The sequence below is a fragment of the Melampsora larici-populina genome (assembly GCF_000204055.1).
Source record: "Melampsora larici-populina 98AG31 unplaced genomic scaffold MELLAscaffold_28, whole genome shotgun sequence".
NCBI classification, from domain to species: Eukaryota; Fungi; Basidiomycota; class Pucciniomycetes; order Pucciniales; family Melampsoraceae; genus Melampsora; species Melampsora laricis-populina.
In genome coordinates, this window is record NW_006768792.1 from 141,418 (window position 1) to 169,239 (window position 27,822).

Sequence of the window (27,822 nt, forward strand, 5' to 3'; positions counted from 1 at the left end):
TCATGTACCACACTGGCAAATTCCATTTTCTTGGATTTGTCCTAAATCCAGATTAGCTTTGGATATCCTTACTTATGGTGCAGCTGAGACAAGAGCAACCCTGTTTGTTTCAGTCACAGCAATTCATCCGATCAACTCAGGACAGTCATTCAACAATTGGCTGTCCAGGACAACTCACAGCTAATTCTAAAGGACACAATATTCCTCCTTTGGTTGCCAAACAGTATGCACAAGGAGAGGCCAGAGACAAAGAGAAAACTGAACCTCTTGAGTCTTTTGTCACCAAAACCAAGGGATCAGAATTTGAAAACCTCACTTTCAAACAGGGTATGTTTGCATGGCTGGTACGTCAAGCCTTGCCATGATCTTGACAAGCGGATCCATGGCTTTGTGCATGCATCAACTACTTCTTGCAGGGCTCTTTTGACCTTTGCAAGCTCGCTGCTCTTCAGACACCCACGCTTGCCGGGAAAAAGTGTCTGACTAGAGGCACTTGGTTAAGTTAATCCAATATGCCAAAGGTATTGAGGGAACTCTTCTAAGACATCTTCTCTACACATAAATCTGAAGAAATGTGTCAGATAAGCTGGCTACCAATTTGTTGATTTTCACGGTGTCTTACTATTAGTCAAGATCCAACATACACAAGATTTTCAGATATCTTTCCCTTGCGGAAGCATCGCTGATAGTAGCAACTCCCGAGTCTCTTCACGTAGTAAATATTCAAGTACAATATAAGCTAGACCTGCCATAGAATGAGGCCTCTCGGAGGTAACTATTACTTCTTCATAATCCTCACAAAGATACTTGAAGGACGCTCTGGAAACTGTCGTACATCCTCTACACAATGCTAATTTGCCAGTCTTCCGGAGCAAAAGCGAGTCTCTAGGTACAGTCTACGCCTTGGTCTACGCGCTTCAAGTCGTCTTAATCATACATTTTGCACCAGTAGGTTCCCCAGAGCCCGATTCGATTGATGTCACCTCTGAGTATTCACTTTCCTTGATTTGACAAAATTGTGGGAGTATTTTCAATCTCGCCATTGAGTCGAACATTGTGAAACGGTACACCTACAATCAACATGACATGTCAGTGAAGCTACGGAAACTACGATGAAAGCTACAAAGGGTACAATGAATGTTTCTAACCTATAAAAAGTGGTCATAGGTTCATCTGCACTCCTAATCTGAAGCTGCATATAAAATGCCCGATTATTTTCACACTTGGGGCATGGAGCTAGAGAAAACCAAAAAGCAAATCCGAATAATGTCAATTGTATAAATATCTACGATTACCAACCGAATCACCAATAAAACGATGGAAAGCTGATTTACCTTCAGTCTGATCTACATTCTTCCATGCTTCTTCGCCTCCTAAAACATCATCGACTTCTTTTCTTGATAATACAGTTCGATCGGTGTACTACTGATGAAGACCAACGCAGTGCCCTCCGATGAATGATTAATTTCCCAAGTGATTTTGAGGAAAACGAAAAAAAAATCGTATGACTCACGTTTCGATAGACTGGATATTCATAAGGGCAACTCTGGCATTCAAATTTATTTTCACCCGTTGCTCGACTGACCACCAGCATATTTCCACAAGTCGGACAGCTGGAAAAGGAAAAAAGAGACCTCAACATGTGGGTCAGTTTGTGTAATCTAGGTTGAATAGGAAATTGTTCATAGTGAATCGAAAAAAATCAAACTTACAAAATCATCTCTGTTGTTTGATGGATAAATGCGCTTGATAGTGACCGTCTGGCAAGAGATGTTGCATGAACGCGAGCTGTGTGAGTTCCACTGACCCCGATATAAGGATTAGGTTAGGTCTAAAGTTACAGATAGCTCAGTTCAGCCGCCAGCGGGTGTGTAATGTAAGTGTAAGTGTAAAGTATGAGTGCTCTTGTGAAAGTGATTTTTCGATTTGAGTATTGAATTGTTTACACTTGATGACCATGATTGATATCATCACTAACTCAATGAAACATTCTCATTCTCACTATTCACCTTCATCATCATATCATCATCAAATCAACTTATCATCAACTTCACCTGACTCTCATTATCATCATCATCATCATACTTCACTTTCTCAATCTCAATCTCAAAATCAACCTTAACATCATCTCATTGATCCTATACCATGACTACTCCACTCAAATCTACTTCAAAGTCTGCCATCCATAACGCCAAGACCTGGGATGGCGATGGTTTGAAGGACACATCTTGTGAGCTTTGTTTGTTTTCTTACCCTTTCTTACTGGCCAAGATACCTCCTTTCTGACGTTTTTGATTTTCTTCTTTGATCATCCGTAGCACATGCCTATCATGCCGCTCCGTTTGAAAGTAAGAAGGACAAGCGAAGACGGGATCAGGTTGCACGTATCGAGCGTATACGAGACGATAACCTACGGAGGCGTGAAGAGTCAGTCTTTCTCGCTTTCTACATCATGTCTTATGCATCTTGCCAAGTTGCTTATCTCGTTCTGATCGGACTTGTTAGAATCTATACCAACGCATGGAAGGAGTTGAATGAAACTCAATTTGCACTCATGTCTAATCCACCTACCGAAATCAACTATCTACTACAGCTTCATCGGGAGTCATTGAAAAGAGAAAACGAATTGTTGGCAGTGAGAGTGTATCATGACCATCTAATCAGTTCAGCTCGTGCTTCGTTTGAGTCAGAGGTGAAATCTATTGAAGAAGAGTTTGCAAACGCAAAGGCACAAGCAAAAGATAAATTATTAGAAAGTCTCGAGGAACGTAGAAAGAAGTTGAAGGAAGAAAAAGAGCTCGTCGATTTTAATGAAGAGGCTGTTGGTCATACCCATCGAGCTCATGCTACTCGTGGACTACGAAACCGAGCTTCAAATCGTTCGGTTTTCTCTCGGGCTTCTCCTGTACCATCTAATGCGAATGGCTCCAACGAGGCACCTGCCTTGTCGATGATCATCAATCATGCGCCTAGTCCAATTGATGCCGATCGGATTTCCTCTACCGCAGCTTCTGCAATCGCTAGTCACTTTCTTACAGCTGACGACCCACTATCAATGGCAGCTCTCAATGTGAATCCACATCTTCGTCAATCACCAATTTTCCAACAACTTCTACATCTAGGACATCATCAACCTAAACGAGGTGGAGGTCGTCGTGCACCGACCGGTCTACCTGGTCCTATCGCTCATACAGCCATCACTCCTGGGGTTTGGAATAATTTTCATAAAAGTCAACTTGGTATCTCTTCGGCTAAGGCTGATGATGCAGATGCAGATATGGATGAGATTCGTAAAAGTATGGGTCTTGCATTCAAAAAAAGAAAAGGTCCAACAGCTCAAACAAGTAGTAATAGAAAGAAAACAAAAGAAACTTAAACGGATTACTTACACATCATTTGGTTTTGACTTTCTCTCTTTCTTATGTGAACCTTAGACGGAAAAGAAAACAGTATAGTAGATTGTTTTATATTCAATCTGTTTTCATTCCTTGTAAAATTTTCATCATGTGTGTTCTGCAAGCGTTTTTTTTGTACTAGTTTATTTATCCCTTCTCTTTGGATTGATGTTGTCGGACTTGGTAAAATAGTGTTCAACATATCAGAGGCTTTAGAATTTCCTTTCATTCTTGGGGTAAATATCAAGGATCTTCAGGGTGATAAATGACTGTACCAGAATAATTGGAAGTAACAAGTCATATCATTGGTTAGTTTATCAAACCAAAGTGTTTGTGACCCTGACTCACTATACCTGATTATATATTGTGCTGAGCCTACAGAGCTTATAATAAGTCCAATTTTGCCTGCCATTCTCTTAATGTTGCTGCTGACACTGACTTACAGAACAATAGTGGAGTCTAACTTAACACAAGTCCCAGATTTGTGCAGGGCTCTTTCAACCCTTGCAAGCTTGGTGCCCTATATCTGTGCTTGCAAGGAACAGGTGTGTTTACTTCAGCAATTTTGGGTGAGAAATCACATTCTGCAAAATTGAAGGTGTCTATCTGGTGGTGCATGTTTCATTTTTGCATGAAAAAATTACAGAATGTGATTTCTGGTCAGAAATTCCTTAAGGGCGCATTCACTTAAGCAATTTCTGGTGAGAAATCACATTCTGCAAAATTTAAAGTGATTATTTGGTGGTGCATGTTTTATTTTTGCAATAAAAAATTTACCAAATGTGATTTCTGGTCAGAAATTTCTTAAGTGAACACCCCCTAAGTGAATGCACCCTTAGTCAAGTTAGAAGGTGGTTTTTTGTTAGCCATCTTATTTCAAACGCTGAACCTGTGTAGCTGGTATAACCATATGCCATAGTTGCTACAACATCTACAGATGATTCGAATTCTGTTGAGGACTCCTCATTAATGATATATGAGTGGTATCCCCTGGAGCCTTAAAAGAATCATATTAGCCAAACAGATCATTGCATTCTAACAGAAAAGAAAGTTTTAAAAAAAGACGAAGGGTTTTCTATATATCAAGCTAAATCAATTTCAAAGACATCATTTTATAGGACAGAATTAGCTTCCTTGAGGGATAAAATGAACATCGGTTATATGGCTATGTAGTTGAGTTGTCTTGACAAGAGGCACAATCACGCAGGGATAAATGAAGTCGCCTCACTCGAGCCAGTTGCATTGACCGGGTTTGGTACGAGATACACAGTGTACTGGATATCAGTGAGGGCATGTCATGTTAAGCCTGATTGCATGAAATTTTAAAATTAGCCGTGTCCTTGATGAGGTAACGAGCACTGAGGGTATGGTTTACAACAGATCAAGCCTTCTGCTCGCCAAGAAAGAAAACCTTGAAGAATTCGCTGTGAAAGTTCAACAAACAATAAGATAACCCATCAGCAAGTCGTCATAAAAGAAGTCGATCAAGGAGCGTGACTGAGAAAACTCACTATGATAGCCAACATAATGCGTTACTTGGCATGAAAGTCAAAACTCTTGGTACGATACCCCGACTGAATCCAACAAGACCAGTTGTTCGATAGATAAGTTTAAAGGCTTCGATCATACCTTTGCAATTTCGTATTGCCGGATCTGTTGAGGTACCCTTTGTTTGTAACAATGTTTTGCAAACATCTAATGGAGTGGTGATTGCAGCGCCGACTGCACCAGATATACCACCACAGACTACATGTGTTAAAGGGGAATATGAATTTGTAGGGTTGGCGAGTCGTTTGAGTTCTTCATATGTTGAAAATTGGACCGCGGTGAAAGGAACAGTCATAGTCAATGTGGTTGGATATGATCTATACAAAACAGAAACGCAGTCAAAATAAGCATAAAATCCCTTATCGTGTCATTTAGTTGGGTCATGGTGACAACAGGATTTCAAAGCCCCTGAAACGTGACTAGTCTGGATTGGCGTTGGCTTACATGTAGAATGCGCGCAGTCCTTCCTTCTGATGAACAGCGCGGGCAGTTTCTAGGACCGTCTTGAATTGAGATCCGCGTACTTGCATGCGCTGCTTGATAACTAATGTACGAAGTGTATCATGAGGTAGAGCGCGAGACGCCAGTGACATACGGAATCGATGTTTCCCAGCAAATCGTAGTGAAGCAACATCTTTAGTGTGCGTCTTGATAGACCAAATGTCAGGAATATACGCTTACCGTCAAATGGGTTCATTAATGCGTCACTTGCAATAGTAGCCATTGAGCCCGCAACACCTGTCGCCAAGATTTGCTGACCCTGCTGATTGCCACCGAGCGATTCCTTGATGATTTCATATGTTCCAAAATAAACAGCGTGGGCCGGACCGGCACCCATGACCACAGATCCCACACCTTTCCAAAGTCTCCGAGTCCCTTCGTTGGTCGTAATTTGCCTAAAAGTGGCTCGCATCGTCTTGTAAGCTTCATTTGTGGCTGATGTACCAGGATTAGCGTTTGTAGTAGAGCTAATGATTTGCATTCGGGTCTGTGAGCGCCCAAGAAGAGGTGTGCAGGGTAATTTATTGACATCTTTACGTTCCCAAAATCAAGGAGCCCTTCTAAAAGAGACCTCCTTTCTTCCAAATCGATTGCTATGCATAAGAGACTTGAAGGAGGAAAAACCATGCACAGCAGGGGTGTATGGGGTTTACTCACCTTGATACTATCTACTGGGTACATCACCACATGTTCTGAAATTCCTGCTAAACCTCCAGCAATCATATTGATCCCTAATCCTGCATTGTTGAGTCCTTCGTAATCGATCTCGTCTGCGATCTCTTTGGCCATAATTTCGGATTCAGGTGAAAACTGGGTGAGCCAAAATGTTCGACAAGATCGAATTCTTCAAGGTATGTCTGTTGAGAAGTTCGAGCTATAGATCAGTACATAAGCAGAAGTACCAAGCGATCGAGTCTTGGAGAAATTCTCACGGTGAAAGGCTTTCTTTAGTTCTGACCTTCAGCTGTCAACATCTCATTTCCTGATCAATAGGCTGACAGTGAAACTTTACAGTGAAACTTTACATGACGTTCAAATATGGGTGATTTGCTGCGCGCTGTGATGCTGCACATGCAACATGACGTTTGTTGGCAACAAAGCTGAGAGTGCTCCATGAGTCATGACTCAGCATGCAAGTGCGTGCGGGTCCAAGTGGATGCGTGTGGATCAGAGTGGATCCCACCGCTACAACGCAGCTATTTCATATGTTCACTTTGGGACATGGAAACACATAATCCCCCTTCTGGAATCAACCCCATATATACTGTCACACAACATCCAACCGTGTCACCGTATCTGGTTGAAGGGATACATCAGGTATTGCATCACTGAAGAACATCCTGTGATGAAATATACGCCTGCAGTCCTTTTTGAGAACTCTGCTGAAAGGGTTGAGAATGCAATAAGTTGGCTCAATGTCAGAGTATCATATGTTTGGCGGTCTGATGTAGATAACTGGTCAACCAAACCGCGGAGCAGCATGCTGGAAGTAATGATAAAGATTAAAGAGGATGTGGTACATTGTCTGATTTGCTTCAAATGTTATCAAATGGGCTTCAAATTGGTCAGGGAAGGGATGAGAATTCAATGAAACACAAGCCAAATTATATCCTGGATGCGGATTTTTCATTCCCACAAGTGAAGGCTTCGAATGTGGGGAGGTTTTTGCACTTTTGGCAATTGGGTTGGGTTGATTGCATATCAAAGTGAGCTATTTCTATCAAGCTGATTTCTAAATCATTTGTGAATGCTTATATATCTCCTCCCATCAGGGTTATTGGAGAACTAGATATAACCTCCCATCAAGACTCAGAGGCTCATGTTGCTGAGGAAAACAAAGTATCAATCAGCTATAATGGGGTAATGTAGAACAAATTTGGTAGGTACTATAAGAACTATGTCATACCAGCATCCCATGAATGATTCAGTGGGGAAATAAAGGAGCCGTAGAAGCATTGGTTGATACAATAATCAAAATACTCTCAGAGTCCTGATCAGGAGCAAACAAAACAAAACAGAATAACTCAGTCTTAGATTGTGAACAAGCACTAGGGACACATGTTAGATGAGGTCTGGTGTTTGGTGAACAAAAGCTTCAATGATGAAGGACAGGATTTTGACAGTACAACAGGTATATAGGAGAATCAATGATCTGATACATTTGTGGTTAGGTTGGTTTTGAAAGACAATACTTGTGACTCAATATTACTTCAACAATAAGCTCAATATTACTTCAACAATAAGGTCATACAAATACAGACAAACATTGGTCTGACATTATGCATTGGGCAACATAGTCCTGAGAGCATCAGCACCGGGACCTTGTAAAAGAGGTCCCCGTATCTGACATATGCGACAGGAGAGCAGGTGTATTGCAACTTTCCTGGAAGATTGTAAAAATTTGAAGAAATCGATGCTGTGTAAATGTACAAATGTACAGATCATATTGATGACCGGGTTGCGGCTTTGGGTCTAATCGAGAAGACTCGTGCGAGGTTGTAGGTATAAGAGACAGGCTCAGCTACTAGAGCTCTGAGTTCCACAAGAGAAAGATATGATGCATTGCGTACCTATAAGAGACAGGCTCAGCTACTAGAGCTCCGAGTTCCACAAGAGAAAGATGTGGAACCGGAGCTGATGCTGAGCTGTCGGCTCTTATAGGAGGCCGAACGGGACTGTGCCGCGGTTGTGCCACGTAGGCGTGAGAACTGACTACAACACCCCCCCCCACGACAAGGCGCGTACAACCGTGTAAAGAAACAAGAAAAAAAAACAAGAAAAAAAACAGCTCCCCCTTTTTAAACAACGTAGGAAGGAAGTTTTGAAGGAATCAACATGATAAAAAATGATCCAGAAAAAAAAACGAGTTAGAAAACAAGTCTTCAAAAACAACGGTCTAAAATGATAAGCCGATTTTAGTGAATTGATCACATTGATGAGCTTTTGCTTTGAGATCATAGAAATAAAGAAAAAAATAACAAGATCAGGACAATAACAAGCTCAAGAACGAGCAAAAGAGGATGAAAAAAAAAACAAGTTTGTATAGAAGCGATGCATGAAAGAAAGGAATCAACCGGAGCCTTCTTCATGTCGAAGTTGCTCGATGTACGAGTCGTAAGCTTGTTGGTCAACTTGTGCAGCTGCTTGGAAATCAAAGTTGTATTCATCGAGTTGTCGTTGTTGCTCAGCACGCCAATCATCGTTCTTTCTTGATCAGCATCTGGTAATGATGCTGGATCGATGCTGAGTGACATAGTTTGAATGCCACCTTCAGCGGAAAGATATACATTTGAGTTCTTGAGTTGATCAATTGGGAATTCGTCGGTGTCTTCATTAAAATGAACTCGAGTGGCGGATATTTTTGATTTATGAGCATCTCTTGAAGGGCCTGATGAATTGGAGGGATCTTTATTTTGTTCAATTTTTGACGGAGTAAAATTAACTTTCTTCCGGGGACATTCGTTTTTCCAATGACCTTTTCTACTACAGTAATGACAATACGAATCTTCTTTTGAAATACTGAAAGACAAGATTGAACCCGTAATATTGTCCACTGTGTGATGTCTTTTAAGATTGAGCAGAGTAGTATGTAAAGCGGCTTGGATCTCTGCACTGGTGTACGGACGTTTGTCGTAGGACCAGCGCAAGTCAAGAGTTGTGTTAGTGGTGTCAAAGTTCAATTCTGGCTTGTCAGGCATTGAGGCTTGATAAATCAAGCTCATAACTGAGTCTCTTGTCCAAACAAAACCGTCTTGATCTAGGGTGTCAACCAAGCGATCCAAAGATTCAAGATGTTCAGAGAGTGAAGTCTTGAATATGTCCATTTGGGAACTCATCATGGATTGCCAGGTAGCTAGTTGAGACAACCGTCCTGCCTTGTTAAATTGATTGGACAAAGTGAGATATGCGTCGTGAGCAAGGAACGATTGCTGTTCACGGCGTATTACCGTTCGTAGATCTGTCGTTACGGAGTAATAAACTACACGATACACTATGGTGTTTTCAGCGTGATCAATGTCAGGATGAAGTTGATTTGAAGGGTTTGAAGGAGTGTTAAGGTAGTCTGCCTTGCCAATCAAAAAATAAATATTGGCATTTGCTTCCTCTAACCAAGTATGGAAATTGGTTGCATCACTATCCAATTTTGCCATCGTCTTGGTAAAGTTCTCAACAGTGGGAGCGAGTTTGTTGAGACGTTGTAATCGGAGCTGGATGTCGGATCTGGTATGTACAACTTGATCGGCAGATTTGCCAATAGAGTTATCAAACGATAAAGGGTGGGGTCTCACTGGCTGCGGGTGAAGAGTCCGAGTCAAGTGAGGATGAGGAGGAGGTTGTCTATGATCAACAGGTGTTGAGGAGAACAGATTCTCTGGGTCTCGTCTCATGGTCTGATCATTGTCGGCAAAAGGTGGGCTTTGATCGTGTAGATTGCCGACTGGATTGTTTTGATTAACAACCGAGAGTGTAGGTGAACGTTCACCTTGCTGACTAGTTGGTATTCCTGGTGGTGCTGATTTCGCACCAGCTCGAGTGTTGCCTCGGCCACGAGATCCACGAGATGATGACCCACGAATGGACGGTGATCCTCGTTGAGAAGGTGAGCCTTGTTGGCTTCCTCGATTGCGTGTGACGGGTGGAGTATGTCGCGTACTTGGAGAAGTTCTTCCGATAATTATTTAGATGAGATAAAAACAGAGTCAAATATGATTGACGATAACAGAGTCAAATTGTCAGTTCGAGTCTGTAATTTGCTGGATTACAAGTCAAATCTGAATTAAAAGAACTTACGTTCTGAAAAAAGTAAGTAGAGGCTTTGTTTCAAACTAAAGTATTATTTAGTTTTGAGGTAAATTCGAGCCTAGATTGATCGTTAGTCTATTATAAATGAATTACTTATAGCTGATGGTAATAATAATACTCTTTAAAAAGACTAAAGTAGTAATGTACTCACTGATTTAGTTGGTACTATATATCAGGGTCTTCTACAAATAAGTACACGAACGTACTTATTCCAGGGTGGTCTAATCTCTGTCGTGACTTTGGTTCAAGAGTTCAACTCTTTATGTAAGTGACGAGTCTAGGAAATATATTGGACGAGGGGTTTTAGAAGTGAGGAGTTTGATCTTAGTCTAGCGAAGCACTAATAACACTCTGGGTTTAGATATAGGAAAGAAGATGATCATATTTATATGAATCAACGATGAGCAGTAGAATAAGAAGTTTTATCTGATAAGTAACGGATAATTTCTAGTTCTAAAGTGAGCAGCTGGTGATTCAGTAAAAAGATAAAAAGCTTTCTGAGTTCTAAATGTGGTTATAATGGTTTGGTGTAAAGATAAGATGATCCTCCTTCTCTTTCAGCTCTAGATCAGAGTTTATATAGGTCTGATAGTGCGAGTTCGTTAGTCGACTAGCTTTTGTTGCCTTGATCAGAATGCGGTTTTTGATTAAGGGTCCTGATCCTGACTGGTTTGGTCGTTGTAGTGATTTAAATCCTGATTACCACTTAGTCCGTTCGTCATTCTTAGGTTATTCGGTGTTTGAGTGGTCCAGCCCTGGCTGAGCATTTGAAACAGCCTTCATTTAGTATTTGTAATGGCTTGTCTTGAAACGCGTAGTCAGGGTGCGATTAACTCTTGATACTTGAGTTGGAGGTGTGGGTTATGTTCAAAGGGGCAAGTTTCGTATGATTCCTTCGAATAAATATAAGGGTATTTACATGTATATGTTTTTTTTAGCTGATGTGTTTTGTTATCCTATGGGGTATGTTCGTTATACCTCTTAGGTTGACACAAATTGTCAACGGTAACAGACGGGATATGGATGACAGAGTCGAAAAATCGACGAGAACAGATTGACAGAGTCAAAAACTTGACGGTAACAGAGTTGAAAAATCAACAGACAGAGTCGAAATAATCGACGGTTACAATGCTCAGCGAGATGCACGGGAGCAAGGGATCATAACCTATAAGAGACAGGCTCAGCTACTAGAGCTCCGAGTTCCACAAGAGAAAGATATGATGCATTGTGTACCTATGAGAGACAGGCTCAGCTACTAGAGCTCCGAGTTCCACAAGAGAAAGATGTGGAACCGGAGCTGATGCTGAGCTGTTGGCTCTTATAGGAGACCAAACGGGACTGCGCCGCGGTGTGGTGAGCAAGATCTCTACTTAAGCAAAAAAATTAAAAATTATGTGAAAATTCGAGTTTTTGGTCAAAGGCAATATTATTATTGAAGTTATTAGTCATCAAGGTTATCAAAGTTGATTCATTATCTTCATTTCATTATCTTTCAAATCATATATTTACATAAGCAATTGATAAGAACATTTAAGAGTAAAGAAGAATTTGAAAAGATCAATAAAAATAGTATAAGAGTGAAAATCAAATTAAGAGAATTAGTAAGAGGAGATTTGAGGAAGAAGAACATTTAGTTTGGATCTTTAGGAATGGAAACTGTTATGAAAAGAATGAAAGAAGAAGAAGAATATTAAGAAAGTTGGAGAAAAATTTGAAAATATGGGTATGAAAGCTTGGAAAGTGGTTTTTAGCTTATTATTAGAAGAGATATTGGTTCAGGAAGGTCTTATTGGGAAAGAGAAGGATAACATTAGTCAGCAACAACTTTAATCATGAGGATTGATAAGGGAGGTGTGAAGTTATTCAAGAAAAGGGAAATTTCGAAGAAGGGTACTATGGTATTGATTCCTGTGTAGTGATGTCATTGATGGATTGATTGCGCCAAGAGTTTTTCAGAATGATTTTAATGCTGTGTGATTGATTGGAGTGCTGTGGAATGATCTTTTGATAGAAGGAAAATCATCATTAGACGTGAAAATAGTCAAAATTCATCAAAATTGGAGGTTTTCAGTTAATTACATATGGTAAAACTTGTCAGAATTAGGTGTGTGATGGTTCATTCGACGCAGAATCATTGGTTTCATAATGTACAACCTGTAAATCATTAGTAGCGGAGGAACAGTGAAAAAGTTATAAGGTAACAAAGAAACTGGAGTGAATTTCAAATTTGGAGGTTACATGTGACATTTACATGACAAAACTTTATTTTTGCAATCTTTACAACTCAATAACTTATTCATCACACATCAGAAATAGGTGATATGGGGGTGATAAATGATCAAAATCACGAGGGCTATCAAATGAGCTATAGTAATCCAAAATTGAACAACTTTACAAAAAATTCGTAATTCCAAAAATGGATTTCAGCTATGAATATTAGGAAAAAGTCACCTGTATTCATCATAAGAAGATCTGTTCATCATTTATTCACATCAATTGATCAAATTCACGCCTTAAATCATTACAAACAATAATAATAATGACATCATATGATTACATTGGAGGAAATTCTGTTGATTTTGACGGTTTTTGAGGTTTTTTGGAGGTTGTTGATCATTGTTGAAGGGTGTTGGAAGGTTATATACTATTGTTAAGGATTTTACGGGCCTTTGTTCCCCTTTTTACTCATCTTATACTTTTGTTAGAGTGTTTTTAATCATTATTAAATTACTTTAGCAGTACTAAGTTCACTAAATTGCCCCTTTACATCAAAGGAGAGATTTCTTTACGTGTGATAAGACTACAAGTCTTCATTGGAATAACAATCAAACTGATTGTTGCTTTTGCTAGTAATTAAAGTTGTGTTTTTGTTGTGCTCAGATTGGAATAACACTACAATAGTGTTGAGATTTCTTTATTTCTAAAAATCACGGGAATAATACTTGAATTAAGTATTGAGACAAATTTCTCTGGTGCCTTATCCCAAAGAATTCAGCAAAACCCCGTGTTGATTCTTTCAAAGAGGCAGTCTTAGACAACTTCTACTAGTTAGTTATATTAGTAGATTATCCCTCTTTAAGCTCTGTAAAGCTCTTGTTGAGCTTTAAGTTCTACAGCGGTCGTGCCATGTAGGCGTGAGAACTGACTACAACAGTAGGGTGTTGGATAGAGAAGATTGGTGTAAAGTTTGATGTTTGGTCCTGTTTGGTTGATTTTTGGAATATATGCTGCAGTCCATTAATGGACAGCAGAGGGATGATTTTACAGGATTTTACACAACGCGTAAATCATACAGGTCATTTATAAGGTCCGGTGAGGTCCGGTGCCTCATGTTTAATCTCACAGGTTTGTAAAATGGCATGTATTTGCCATTTTACAAGGTCCCAGTGCTGATGCTCTGACACCATATACTGAATGTTCTCATGTCCTATACAGATGAGCAAGTAGCAACTGCTGTGTTGGGCTGCATTGGGTAACTCAAGTCACATGTGCTTGTTTTGCAAACACTTGCATGCTGTATCCCCCCTTGAATTCTCTGAGAAAGCTGGTACATATTTTTCTCCAAGCGCACACAGTCAATGGTTTGTGGCAGCATTGCCTCATCACTTCTGAAAGGAGCTTTTGATTGGTCAACTTTGTGGTTCACACTGTCCCTGAAAAGTCTGCATATGACTAAAATCAACTTACTGGCCTCATTCCCACAAACAAATATGTGACCAATCACCACAAATGACTATGTGTTCGATCATCATTGGACCACACCACCAAATGCAATCAGCTCATCTAGTATAGAATGTAGTTTGAGAGGTTGAAATGAGCTAATATAATAAAAAACATATGTGGTGTTGTTTTTGACCCCAAACCCCACCGTACTCTGGTGTGGTATGAATGCATGGGGGATGTAAGCAATGGAAAACATAAATGAATGATATGTTGATGGTGTTGCATATGATCAGTGATTTCCATACCAGGATTCAGGCAGTTATCCTTCAAAAACATAAATTGATTGTGATCCCTGTATAACAGGCTATCTATGTAGTCTATGCTCTCAAGCATCTCAGACCCCATTCTTGACTTGATAGCCATCACAAGGATATTAATTACAGGAGCCCAGAGCTAGGCTAACCACCAAGTTTCTGTCAGAATAGTGTAATATATCTGGCTCACTATTGAGTTCCAAAATGCAGAGCAAAAGCCTCTGATAGCCTTGTGTCCAAGCTTCACTTACTAGTAATCTCATCAAATCTGGACATGTAATTTTCTGTGTGAAGTTCACAACTCCTTTGATGACAAGAAATCCTCAATTTGAAAATTTGGAAGAACAATTTGCCAAAGATTTTAGAGAATATCTTGTACTATAAAGATATCATTGAAGGAGGATCCAAGTTTTGTTGACCAGATGTCATTTATGGGATTTGGTATGGGAGAATCAAGGTATGTCCGGTCATGCTTTTGTTACAGCTCATCTAAGTTTGCATATGACCTTTTACATATCCTACAATTACATACACCAAATTTTCACAATCTGTGTCTGAAGTTTGAGCCGAAAGTTTGAGCCAATCTTTTCTTGGGAGCATCGGACTTTCGGATTCCTTCTGATAATTATCATGTGATAATACAGCCCTCCGTATAGACATTGCCTGGTATAGGCATAGCTCTGTACCTGGTACCAGGACCCGGTCCGTGCTGCGCACAGGGCCCTACGTGCCATCTGGCCGACCATTGTACCTCTCCCAAACCATACCTGTGACAGGAAAGGAGGTCCTTTTTTCACTTCTTCGCCAACTTCGTCACCTCAACCTTTTTTGTAGATGAAACACAAATTTTTTTTTCACAATCACACATCATTACATCGCTTTTAAAATGTCCCCCCCATCACGAAGGGGTCTATTCCTCCCAGGCCTCCCATCACTACAACATGCCGGACAGCCCTTACATTGGTAGAAACTATCGACGAGTGCCGCCGCACAACCATCTACCTCTACCCAACCCAGCGCTTGGAGGGCAGGTTGGTCTGTCGTGTCCAAACTGTCCACCTTCGAATAACAGATCACTTGTGCATTTCCCGGGTGGGGAGGATTCCATCAAAGTGAGGGTGAGTCCTTTTGCGTTTTCCCTTTTTCTCGTCTCTATCATTTCACCCACAAGGCAAAGCGTGAGCCTGACGTTTAAATTATTACTGGGCAAGTGTGAAACGGTCAAGCATTACTACCGCACCTTCAAACTGAACCAGCTGAATCACGAGATCGCCTTGATCAACGCTGGTCAGAAATATCCTATCGCCTTCGACCGTTCTGCACATGGCCCTCCCGTGAACCTCCAGGGAGCTGTGGTACCGGCGAGAACCAGCAACAGGGCTCATCACGCCACAAGCTCCACATCAACTCAGCCGAAACGCGGACCTCCATCGATTGAGTGTGCTCGCTCAGGCCAAGGCCCGACTTCTGGTAAACATAAAAAATGGGGACACGTTGGATGTACATTACGATATTGCAAATCGGTCAGTATGATAGTCCTTTTCGTCATGGTATACATATCCAATCTGACTCCATCTTCACTCTGCTCCCAGTGCTGCAATGCCTACGGACCACCGGGGGCCTGCTATGTCCATCGAACCAAATCTGCTACGTCTACCACCACCACTCGACAAGCTGCCCAAGCTACGTCTCCACCCAGTGGCGATAATATGGCTCCTCCTGCCAACTTACTTGCGACTCCACCGGGTCACCATCATCCGTCACCTCCTGCCGATTTACCTAAAGCAAAGAGGCCCCGGGTCATCCCTCAGTGCTCCCAAAGCATTCACCGAGTAGGACGCCTCCTTGACGATGACAGTGCCTTGGTGCTCGAAAGAGCTCGACAGGCCCAAGCGGAAGCCCACAAGCGGGCCTCCCAAGCTTCAGCACCTTCAGCGGTGAAAGGTAAGGTGATCAGCCTTCACCTGGTTACCAACGTAAGTCACTTTCACATCGACTTATACATTTTACTGATGGACTGACGTGTACGATCTTTTCAGGAACCTCGCACTCCAGTGATCTCGCACATATTTCCCACTTGGCCAGTGGCCACTCTCGATCATTGCTCCTCGCTTGTACGCCAGGCGAAAGAGGCAGCCGGTGCGCAGTGGGATGGCAGCCTGCTCATATGGGACAAAGATATAAAAAATTGGGTACGCAGATTATGTAACAGATGTATGAGAGCACGGGCTGACCAGCTGCTGTTCATCCCAATCTTCTTGAAGCGCGAGGTTCCTGTGACACTGCCACACAGATACATCGACACTTTGCAAAACCTTATTATCTGTGTTCCCAGCCAACGATTAGCGTTAGCTCATGAGCTTCAAGATGCCTTAGAAGGGCTTGGTATGGGCAAACCAAGCATACCTAAAGTCCCAACGGAATCAACCGAAACCACTGCCACCATAGTCAACAAATCACCTGTGATTCAAGCCTCGGCCAAACCAACAACATCGCAGAAAACATATGGGTCTTCTTTGGACCCCATATGTTTTCTTGATGACTTGGACACGGAATCAGAAACTCCACGGAACTTGTCATCATCCAGTCCAACCGCCACACGCCCTTCCACCCCTGAAAGCCTATTAGCTTTGCCTAGCAACAAAGAAGAGGTATGTAGCCACCTTCACAACCTCAGCTTTCACACATGAGCGAACGATAACACCTTTTTTTGCGCAGATTGATGTCAAGCCACCCTTGAATAACGACATACATCAACCGCAGGTAACAACGTCATTACGAGAGTGGCCAGGCGACGATGTATTGTTTTCATCGGTCCTTGAATGGTACCAGTCCGCATCCCAGCGTGGCATTCGCATCCCCCAGTGGAAGGTGACTTTTGGAAGTATGCACGAGTTGCACGAGCCCACAGCTTACCGCTATTTTGCCTGGGTCAAACACACCGGCTATGTGCGAATGATGAATTGGCTTAAGGGTTGGCCAGACGGAGGTGAAATCAACCCACAGAATGTCACGGTCAGTCGAGCGCGGCGTCATTTTCAGGAGGAGTTCAACGCAGTCAGTCGCCTGAAAGGACCCGTCGTCGCTGTGGCCCCCAAACGTGGCATCGATGGCCCTTGTCGTGGCAAGTGAAGCAAAACATTCGACCAATACACCACACCTACCCTCAGGGCGTTATTCATCAAAACAGACCTCAGCTGCTCACAACAGTTGCTTTTTCCTTTTCTTACTCAGTCTTTCTTGCCATTTGTGTTTGTCATTACATAGGGTACAGGTTCGATTTACTTTGGCTTTTCCCCACAAGCCTGCCTATGCAATACATATTATGTTGCTGCAAATGTTGCGGACCCCCCCTTGACCCTGACCTCATGTCTGGTTTGCTTACTGTGGCATGAGGTGCGCTGGAGCCCATAAATATTCGAGGTTTTGGTGGAACTCCAATATCTTCCTCCATCTATCCCTCTGGCCTCTCATCTGTCTTTGCATTTGAGACGATCTCTCATCTCAAATTCTTCTTCCCTTTTTCTTCGAGTCAGTACAACTTTGTGAAGTTGCTTCCATTACATCTCATCCACAATGTTACATCTCGCGCAGTCTTTAGGGTTTGGTCAGTTTCTCTCTAGCTATGCTTTGGCCGTATTGGTGCTGACTTGACATCCCCATCACTCCCCAGCGTCCCCTGCTTTATATCTGACCGACTCCGAAGAACTAGGTTGGCAGGCGTTACCGTTTGACGAACCCAAAGATGATTCTCGGGACCTGGTTTTTGGCTATGAACGACGCATGGGTAAAGGAGTCACTTGGACCGATGTGGATAGCTACAAATGGGGATTCTACCACGTGAAAGTCTCGGTCAACGATCATATCTGGACCTGTTATGATGGTCGCAACACACACCCTGCTGTTTGGCGTCAAGGTTTTTCACGGATCATTCTTGAGGCTATGGCTTTAGAGCAATCGAAAAACAATATTGGGGATCATCTGCAGTTTGCTCAATGTCTTACCCACGCAGACTGTTTACTGCAAAAATTCAAGACCATTGTTCAACAGCGTGGAATGTTAACGGTTTCCCAACGAACCATCTTGAATAGTTTGCGGGTAGGTCCTTTCTACATCATGTGCAAACACGGGACACTACATACACTGACCCTTTTTGTCTCCTCACTTGCTCCATTCAGGTTGTTCAAAATGTTGTTTTGCGTAAGGCGCACGCTGCCAGTCGCAACCACTCCTGGTTCAATCTGCGCGAACCAGTAGAGTCTCCGGAGTACATCACTTCCGATTGTCAGTTCGGCCCTCAACATCGTGCCCCAGGGTTCTTAGGCAGCCTCCTCCACTGTTTCACTCACTGGACGTACGAATATCATGGTCGATTAGGTCTGATATGTGGTTTCCGTGGTTCCAATGGAATCATTTCGGAGCTGAGCATTATGGACACCGCGTAAGTTCCACCTATTTCATACAAGTGTCTGTACAAACCACCCCACTCCCTAACTCGTCATGATTTGGTATCTCTTCAATATTGCATAGACGCGGTTGGTTTCTCGACAACCCGGGTACCGCTGCATTGCAGCTATTTGCGTCTAACCACATGTGTGAAAGCCTATGTAAGGAGGTTGGTTTGATTGCACCGCCACCTTTCTACTCGGCCGAAGGATCAGCATAAGATTGAATGTTGAAAGTTCTTGCATGTTTATGTTTGTTTTGGACGTTTGTTGCAAAACTGGCCCTCTGTGTGTTTGTTTGAAATGACTTCGACCCACTGTAGAAATAGAAAGTGGTTTCTTGTCTTTGTTTTTCAGGACACTTGAAAGAGTTTTCAAGTTTTTGGTTGTAGGTCACGATAATATCACATCTTGGAATTCCTGATCCCATGTTGGTATAGAATCAGAAGACTTTTTGGCTGCACCAAAACATTATATGATTTTACTATTACATGATGATGAAATACCATCACCACCTTTCAGGAACACTTGAATAACATTTGTTTGTTCCTGAATGAAAAATTTACTGTTACTGCATCTCAATGGTATCAAAATACAAATACTTTGATCTTTACCATTACTTGTTAAGTGTTCATTTAGTTGTTCGTGTACTGGCCCTTGGTGTGTTTGTTTGAAATGATTTCCAGGTCCTCTCTAGAAAAAATGTGTTGTGTGAATTTTGTTAGATTCTTTTCTTTGGTTGTAGGTGATTATAATATCACATCTTGGCACTCACTCCTGATCCCATGTTGGTAGAACCAGAAGAATGTTTTGGCTTCACCAAAACATCATATGATTTTACTTTTACTCTTACATGGAAACAAATACCATCACACAGAATTGGAACACTTGAATAACATTTGTATGTTCCTGAATGCAAAATTTACTGCATTTTAAATCGAGACAAAAAAAAGTTGTACTTTGCATTTATCAATAAGTGTTCATTTAACAAAATTTCCCTCCAACACCCTACTGACCCCATCACCCAGGTCGTGGGATGTGTAATACCAAATAGGTCACACCACCGTTGCCATATACCCATGTACCTACCTACCCAACCGCACACGCCTCTTGTTTAAAGCCAGAGCCCCCAGGTGCTACGTGGATCAGATGCTTTCAGACTGATGATTGAATAGCACACATGGTTTGCTTTGGCTTATCCACCTTTGATCAACAGTAACTATTTCAGGATGGCGGCAATCCTCTAACTTATTGAACACCAGTATTCGTGTTCGTTGCGCTTCACTGTATCAAGGAGACAATCCTATCATCAACATCTTAGACGTTTGGGTATGAGGTATCCTGGATTAAAACCCCAAGGGGGTTTTTCATAGCAAACATCAGAAAAGCCGATGTATGAAAATCATAATCAAACGGATCTGGGTCAGCATGAAGGCTCACTAAGTACTCCGATTCAGCAAGCGTTGTAAGCATGTAGTGGTCTTCAGATGCAGTATGACTATCAAGTCAAACTACATCTGAATAAACAAAACTCCTTTTCAAAGTTCCAAAACGAAAGAGAGCATTACGCTGTCTTGCTCTCTTGGCTTCACTTTCTTGATTAAATTGAATCCCCTCTTGTGTGCAACCGATTCAGTAATTCAGTATGCCCCGTCCTTGTTTCCCGTTGGCATTGAGATATTCCATTTTCAGATGGTCGCTTAACGTAGTCTTGAATGATTTGATGAAGATGTGGGCATGTTTTGTTATGCTTCCGAAGGATCTATAACAAAACAAGACTCTTCGATTGACTTCGAAGAGACCCACAATGCCAATTCAAATCAGCTTCATCGTTTGAACGGATCTACTCTTCACACAAAAGGTCTCTATTTCAGTTAATAATATTGAAAAAACAATATTATCTGTTTTGGTTTCCGAGACTTTAACAGACCGTGCTCCTAAAGCAAAACCTTGCAGTCATTAGATTCAAGCATCCAATACGATACAATCGTATCCTATCGCATACAATCGTATCGTATTGTATGCACTCACCCTGCAAAAACGGCCGATACATCGTCGAGAATGATGATGAAATTGAGCTAACCATTCCATTCATATCTTCCTTGGAAGTTCTTCCACAGGCTTAACCGTAAGATTAATCAAGGAGGAGATTAATCGCAATCTGAGGTTGCCCTTTTATTTCGGTATTCTGATGTTTCCCAACGCAAGGATGGGCGCCAACCGGGTGATGCAATACCAAGTTCGCAATTAAACGATCCGCCACTGGAATTTGGTGCGGGTTGGTGCGCATGAGTGATTGAGAAAGCTTTAGTTGGAGGGTGGATCGATCGACCACCGTATGCGAAAACGATCAAACAACATATCAAGACTTGGGTCAGCTGGATGCCATAATCTCCTCGATTTCCTGCCTGCTTCATGCATTCAGAAGCACATCCGGGTGCCTTGAATGCATGCGGAGAACGCCCAGAGATCCGGCTAAGGGCTGTTCTTCCTGAAGCAAGCCGGAGCATCATGAAACCAACAAAAGATCACGAACCTTTTATTTTGACAGTAGTTTGGGTCACGATGCTCTAATGTGGAAAGTTCCACCATGTGCGTGTTTGCCGCTATTGATCGGTGTGCTTGGTGGACGCAGGTCGCGGGGGCGGGACCTGTCCATGTCGCTTGTACTGTCTGATTGTGATTGTATGGATCGTTTTGGTTTTGAAGGTGCCTAACACGTTGACTTTCTTTGATCCACCATCAAATACACTTGATTAACCTTATAAAGCATTATCTTACCTGATATGTGTGCTACTGTCCCGATCGCTGTCAATCAAATGTGAATATGCCAAGTGGAATAGTCTAAACCCAGAACCAGGTGATATGGATCATTTGGAATTATGATTCATGATCCATCCAATAGAAAAGAAAGCGAGGCATACCTTTTAGTTAAGCCATGGTTCCATTTGATTTCGCCACACCAAACCTAGACATCTGGTACCATGTGATTCAGCATAGTCAGTGCAAACCCCAACCAGAATGTTCTCTCTAAGTTAATCCATGTCAAAACCACCTCAACTATATATCACATTAATTATTTACCAAACTCATGTGAAACAAGTGAGGCAAGCATACACTGTGTGATAATACACTGGACCGGTGGGCGCGACGTTCCAAGGCAACCACAATATACAGATGGAAGCTCTGTTCTGGCCTCGGAGATGACGCCACAAACAAACCTGGATTCGCATTAAGGTGTGCTCAAAATTGAATAGGTTTTGAGCACTTCAATTGTTTTGCATTATATAAATGAACACGTTTCGTTTTTATCCCCAAATGCCAAGTCCCAGAGGAATAGCCATTGGATTACAAAAAACACAACCTGATGGAGGACAAAAGAATCAGTGGAAGCGACCATCCAAGCTTTATCGCACAGGCTTGGATCACTATATAAAATGTGAAAGAGGTTTATTCAGTGCGGTGGCGGTTTCAGAATAAAAAAATCAAGGCGCACCTTCCTATTACAATTTTTGTATACCTATATACTGCAAGGTTGGCCGGGCAGCCAATGCATCACTCAGCCACAAGTTGCGAAATTCCACCATCTCCTCCAAAAAAAACTCATACCGAGTGGCTTGCATGTTTCGACACATAGATGCAAAGCCACCATACCATATATTACTCAACTCCCCAGTGGATGCATTAAAGATCCAAGAGCCATTCTCTTGCAGCTCTGGAAATTTTTTTGGGTCAGTATACATTTGACAGAATGTATCGCTCTCTTTATGAGAGCGATGATGGAAAGGGTCCACCGGGATTACAGTGTGTTCAAAAGGGGCGGGGTCCTTGTCCCCGTTATGGATCACTCGTAAAAGGTTGCAGGCGTTGTCGTAAAAGATCACCTCTGGCAGGCCTTCAGGGAAAGCTTCGACAAGGTAGTCCTTCAAGGGAAAAATAAATATATCAGTGGATGGAAGAGTTTCAAACGGTACAGAAGAACAAAAAAACAACTAACTCTCAGAGCACTGGGTGCTTCTGCATTGTAGAAAGTTCGCCTAGACAATATGATTCCGCACGTACCTACAATGAGTTGATCATTGTGGGTGCGGGAGCGGCTCAAGACTGGGCTTCCTTTGGGTGCAGCTTCGCCACCATCACGGGCGGACTCGTGTTGGCGGTCAGCCTTGTCGGCTTGGTGGAGGCTTTCCAAATCGACCAGCTCGGCAGTGTCGGGATGAAGGTGTACAGACGGATCAGATGGTAGGTTGGACCCAGGGCGGTTGAGCATCGACTTAAGTGAAAATTTTTTGTTCTTTAAAGCTTTAAATTCAGTCCAAGCAATTTTGTGATTTTTGTTTTGACACGTTTCTGAATTAGGTTCTGCAAGGTCAGTACATGGTTGGGCCACACACCAACCCTTCAAAGCTATCTCATGCTCGGTGCAGAATCTCGAGGTGACTTTGGGTAAGGTGTTGAGACACGGGCCATTTGGAGGAGGCGCCCCAGCGCGATGAGCGAGGACCTGAAGCTGCACTGATGACGCAGTGCAGCGCCAGTGACCTATTGTAAGTCCATCCGTGACAACCGCTTGGATAACTGAGGTAAATCAGTCAAAAGTTCATTAAAATTACGAAGCACGAAGTCAATCATGGGGAGACACTGACTTTTGACTGCTTCTTTTCCTCCAAGTTGAATTGGGGCAGTGCAGACACACAGTGAGCAGAAATGGTCTCGGTGTGATGATCCATGATTGGCGATGTGGTAGAGTTCTCGAACCATCGCAGGTAATAACCGGTCGGCATCCTTTCCGTCGGCGCTTACGTAAAGTACAGATCCACGTGCCTCGGAGCGTCGTAGTAAGCTGAAAATGTCGACACCATCGCGAGCGACCTCTTGCGATATTTTCGGGATAGATTGATCGCCTGAGTGTGTTGGCACGGTCTGGTGCTTGAAATGGGTGAGGTTGAACAAATTGACAAGATTGAAGTTAGATATGCTTAGGAAGGAATATGAGATGGATTCAGCTACAATCTTTAAAAATGTATGCGATAAACATGTAGGACTCACTGTGCTAACATCTGGGATTGGCGAAAGGACATCACAAGCCGATGAGTCATTGCGAAGTGGCAGTGAACTTGAAATTGATGCGGATGGGCGCCCTGAGTTTTTGTGTAGTAAACTCTCAGCTTGGTTGTTTTGTTGCTGTAATAGGATGGCCGGTAGTAAGTGCCACAATCTGGAACATCAAATTCAAGTGCAATCGGTCAGTTGCTGGAGAATGTGTGATATTAGATTCCCATGAGTCAAAGCGTGCAATCAAACATACCTAAACAGGCCCAGGTGTGGAACTCGGCAGAGTGGATACCATCTATGTCATACATGTAACCGTCGATTCGAGGCCGTTGTCGGAGTTGTCGTCCGGAAGGTTGATCACAGACTAAGCAGGTATGGGTGGGCGGGGTGAGGTAAACCTCGTGGACTTTGTTTTTTTTAAGGTCCTCATCGAGACCATGCAGGCGTATCAGGTTGGCGGGATTTATGTGAGCAAATGGAATCGAAGGAAACAATAACGTCCATAATGAGTTGTAGTCGCATTCTTCGATCGTCAGTTTTAAGGCGAGCCTCAGGAAGGGAAGCAGTCTGGTGTCACTAGATGTAAAGCTCAGTGCTTCGTCAGCGCGGTTATACACCTCGCTAGCAAGATTGACGAATTTCGCGAGGGCAGTGATGGTCAGGCGAGTCGCTAGTCGAGGGTGATGTTCTGTGAGTCGAGTAGCAAACTCGGTGACGAGCATGTTGGCTGTTGAAATAAACACTTCAACACTAGATATGACGGAAGAAAGGGTGTGCTGAGATGGATCGTGTCTTGCTTGTGGAGTTGGTCGATCGGTGATATGTTGAGGTGGTACGAGGTGGGTGGGAGGGCAGGCTTAGCCACACGGTACCTCAGAGAATCACAGGTCTGAGGGGGTTGTAATAACCCATGGAAGTGGGAGGGCCCCCGGTCACGTTGTCCGCAGTGAATGACATGTAAAGGTTGATGTTGGACTTGTGGTAATGTAGATTTGTGCATACAAGCATAGTGCCCAGGCTGTATGATGCTTGTAATGAATTTTATCAGGTCAGTTCTGAGAATTATCAGCCAAAGTACGAAAGTCCAATGTACCCCTTTTCTTCAACGACGATTAATCAACGACCAGATAAGTTTTAGTTTACCATCACTTGAAATCTCCAAGAAACCGATACATGGGTTTGCGAGTACCTGAACTTCAAATGGCGACTTCCCAGGTAAGCTTCAAGATTTTAATACCTTTGAAGATTATTACATACAAATCACTGATTAAAGGAAAATATTTCAGACCAAGCCACCTAAAGTGATTCGGTTTAGTGGTTCAAATTCAGACGATGATTCAGATAGTCTAAACAATTCAACTGGTCCTCGAAAAAAGAAACCTCGACATTTGAAGAATGATTCTAACAAGCAAATCAGACAAGCAAAAGCCGACGCATTGGCATTGGTACAGCAAGCATTGCCAGTTTACGCAGGTGAAATAGCTTTATTTGGGGATTTTATCATTTACCGAAGATGACCATCTGACAAATCGTTCTGTTCATAGGTAAGGAAGCCATCCTCAAAGAGATTCACGAGAACGATACAATTGTAGTCCTGGGTGAAACAGGATGCGGGAAGACGACTCAGATCCCACAATATATCCTAGGACACGGATATCGCGAACTCACGAACATGAAACGGAAGATCAGAGTTGTCGTGACACAGCCTAGAAGGGTTGCTGCTATTTCGCTGGCTACCAGAGTTTCAGAAGAGATGGGATGTGAATTAGGAAGTCAAGTGGGATACACTGTGAGGTTCGACGATTGCAGTAACTCAGCGACAGCTTTAAAATACGTCACAGATGGTACACTATTGCAAGAATTATTATCTGATGAACTTTTGTCTACATACGATGTCGTTATCCTGGATGAAGTTCATGAACGCTCGCTAAGGACTGATATGCTTATGGGGTTTATGAAGAGTATACAAAGCACGCGTAAGGAAATGGCTGAAAGGAAGTTGAATTTTCCCACCAAAGGCAATGGTGCCGGAGCAGGCTGCCCTGCACGCCCATTGAAGATCATCGTCATGAGTGCTACATTGGACGCCCAGCGGTTTGCCGAGTTCTTCGACAAGTTGCGTGCAATTTCTTTTAGATGCTGCATCACGGCATTTGTCTACAGGTCAGAAATTCATTCCACTGAAGTTATGGAGTGTTTGTTTTTTCAGCGCAAAAGTCATATACATCCAGGGCCGACAACATCCAGTAACGATTTACTTTAGCAAAGAGCCACAAACTGATTATATCGAAGCTGCCGTGAAAACTTCGCTACAGATACACAAAAATCAGCCACCGGGAGACGTCCTTGTCTTCCTTGCAGGTGAGCTGCTTTGTATCGCATCTTTGCTCGCATAATTCAACTAATTCAACAAATGATTTGCCTGTCCATCTCAACCACAGGTCAGGAAGATATCGAGAGTATGCAATCCCAGCTGATGCTTTATGCGAAGGACCTTTTGCCTTCGATGACACAGGTGATTTGATGATCTGTCATATATTATCGATCTGATATCGAAACTGATGTTTTCTGAATTTGATGTCCCATCGATGTCCTGACCATGGCAGATAATGATATGCCCACTTTATGCCAAACTACCAACCGCACAGCAACAGCAAGTTTTTGTCAAAACCCCACCTCATACACGTAAATTTATCCTAGCCACAAACGTTGCTGAGACTTCAATCACCATTCCTGGGGTCTCCTACGTCATTGACGCCGGAATTGCAAAAATCAAACGACATCACAGCCTTGCTGGCGTGGAAGAATTACGAGCAGAACCCATCAGTCAATCTTCGGCTGATCAGAGGAGTGGACGTGCAGGACGAGAGGTGAGTCTTTACCAAATACCTGAGAGGCTGCCGTACATTGATCTTTTTAAGTTCATCAGTCGCCTGGAAAATGTTGGCGTTTGTATCCGGAGGAGCAATTTGAAACGTTTGCGAAAATCACTGAGCCAGAAATCAAACGGTGTAGCTTATCCTTTGCTGTCTTGCATCTCCTAGCAAGCGGGGTGTCAGACGTATTCAAATTTGATTTCATGGATCCGCCAGACACCGGTGATCGTGAGCTCGGCTTTTCTACCTCTTCATCGGCGGTATGTGCTAATGCCTTCCATCATTCAATCAAGTGAAGTTTGCTCTCCTACATCTAGTCTTTCTGGGTGCTGTCAATTCCACAGGAAAACTATCGGCTCTGGGACGTCAAATGGCGAAACTTCCTTTAGATCCCCCTCAGGCTAGGTGCTTGCTGGCTTCATTCGAAAATGAATGCGCACAAGATATGATAGATCTCCTAGCGTTACTTGAACATCATGATACCTTATTAATCAACACTTCGGCAACACGTGAGCAGGCGCAAGAAGTCCGCAGAAGATTTTTGCATCGCGATGGCGATCATATTTTTCTGTTAAATATACTTCGCAGTTTTGAGAGCTTATTGAGTGATAGTGGTACTGAACAAAATCGCGGCGAGATCAAAGCATGGTGTCGAACTCATCACATCAATTATAAATCCATGACTAATGTTCTCAAATCTCGTCAGCAACTTAGAGAACGGTGTAAACGCGCCGACTTAGATTGGTCAAAATCTACTAGTGATTACAATCGATCAAATAACGGAGAAGGGAACTCTGAACCGCTCTTGACTAGTCTGCTCACAGGCTTATCTACTAACATCGCCGTCAGACAGCAAGACCGGACTTACCTAAACCCCGTAACCAAGATCGTACGTGAAGAATGCCATTGAAAGCAGGTTTCAATACAGCTCGAAGTCTAACTTGCCTGTGTTCATGTATCTTGATTTTCTTTTTGATGACTCAGAAAATCAAGATTCACCCTTCTTCTAGTCTTCACGGTAAAGCAGTAGAAGCTTTCATTTACCATGAACTTGTAAGTTCCCAAATGACTTTCCTACCATTCAACCTCGGTCTTGACCTGGTTTTGTTTGCTAGGTTCATACCTCCGCGACTTTTGCTCGTACTTGTAGTTATATCAAGCCCAGCTGGATCAGGGATAAGGTTCCTGCTCTGCATTCTTGAATTGCTCGACATTATCAGCT

General features: G+C 42.6%; 7 protein-coding genes across 7 annotated transcripts; 4 read left to right on the forward strand and 3 right to left on the reverse strand.

The window, feature by feature from the left end:
- Nucleotides 1-1,030: 1,030 nt before the first annotated feature.
- MELLADRAFT_37278 (uncharacterized protein) lies at nucleotides 1,031-1,642 on the reverse strand (the record flags this gene model as incomplete). Its single annotated transcript, XM_007412095.1, has 4 exons — nucleotides 1,031-1,070; nucleotides 1,149-1,236; nucleotides 1,335-1,422; nucleotides 1,514-1,642. The coding sequence occupies 4 exons, from the start codon at nucleotides 1,640-1,642 to the stop codon at nucleotides 1,031-1,033; spliced, it is 345 nt and encodes a 114-aa protein (XP_007412157.1).
- Nucleotides 1,643-1,950: 308 nt separating this feature from the next.
- MELLADRAFT_72309 (uncharacterized protein) lies at nucleotides 1,951-2,929 on the forward strand (the record flags this gene model as incomplete). Its single annotated transcript, XM_007411946.1, has 3 exons — nucleotides 1,951-2,230; nucleotides 2,319-2,427; nucleotides 2,506-2,929. Coding segments are annotated over 3 exons (618 nt in total), but the record flags the coding sequence as incomplete, so codon positions are not given.
- A 13-nt stretch (nucleotides 2,930-2,942) lies between these two features.
- MELLADRAFT_72310 (uncharacterized protein) lies at nucleotides 2,943-3,633 on the forward strand (the record flags this gene model as incomplete). The annotated part of the gene is made up of 1 exon (XM_007411947.1): nucleotides 2,943-3,633. The coding sequence occupies one exon, from the start codon at nucleotides 2,951-2,953 to the stop codon at nucleotides 3,374-3,376; it is 426 nt and encodes a 141-aa protein (XP_007412009.1).
- A 1,361-nt stretch (nucleotides 3,634-4,994) lies between these two features.
- MELLADRAFT_56599 (uncharacterized protein) lies at nucleotides 4,995-5,833 on the reverse strand (the record flags this gene model as incomplete). Its single annotated transcript, XM_007412094.1, has 3 exons — nucleotides 4,995-5,260; nucleotides 5,388-5,487; nucleotides 5,625-5,833. Coding segments are annotated over 3 exons (499 nt in total), but the record flags the coding sequence as incomplete, so codon positions are not given.
- A 2,680-nt stretch (nucleotides 5,834-8,513) lies between these two features.
- Nucleotides 8,514-10,969, reverse strand: MELLADRAFT_108209 (uncharacterized protein; the record flags this gene model as incomplete). The annotated part of the gene is made up of 5 exons (XM_007412093.1): nucleotides 8,514-8,543; nucleotides 8,636-8,832; nucleotides 9,070-10,109; nucleotides 10,454-10,484; nucleotides 10,915-10,969. The coding sequence occupies 5 exons, from the start codon at nucleotides 10,967-10,969 to the stop codon at nucleotides 8,514-8,516; spliced, it is 1,353 nt and encodes a 450-aa protein (XP_007412155.1).
- A 4,196-nt stretch (nucleotides 10,970-15,165) lies between these two features.
- On the forward strand, nucleotides 15,166-18,890 carry MELLADRAFT_88606 (uncharacterized protein; the record flags this gene model as incomplete). The annotated part of the gene is made up of 11 exons (XM_007411948.1): nucleotides 15,166-15,342; nucleotides 15,436-15,747; nucleotides 15,817-16,200; nucleotides 16,264-16,875; nucleotides 16,955-17,281; nucleotides 17,492-17,498; nucleotides 17,621-17,769; nucleotides 17,819-17,831; nucleotides 17,898-18,322; nucleotides 18,430-18,665; nucleotides 18,755-18,890. The coding sequence occupies 11 exons, from the start codon at nucleotides 15,166-15,168 to the stop codon at nucleotides 18,888-18,890; spliced, it is 2,778 nt and encodes a 925-aa protein (XP_007412010.1).
- Nucleotides 18,891-24,897: 6,007 nt separating this feature from the next.
- MELLADRAFT_88608 (uncharacterized protein) lies at nucleotides 24,898-27,780 on the forward strand (the record flags this gene model as incomplete). The annotated part of the gene is made up of 10 exons (XM_007411949.1): nucleotides 24,898-24,939; nucleotides 25,011-25,197; nucleotides 25,269-25,818; nucleotides 25,934-26,085; nucleotides 26,166-26,239; nucleotides 26,331-26,594; nucleotides 26,654-26,828; nucleotides 26,894-27,489; nucleotides 27,585-27,653; nucleotides 27,751-27,780. 10 exons carry the CDS (start codon nucleotides 24,898-24,900, stop codon nucleotides 27,778-27,780), a joined length of 2,139 nt encoding a protein of 712 aa, XP_007412011.1.
- Between the last annotated feature and the right edge of the window lie 42 nt (nucleotides 27,781-27,822).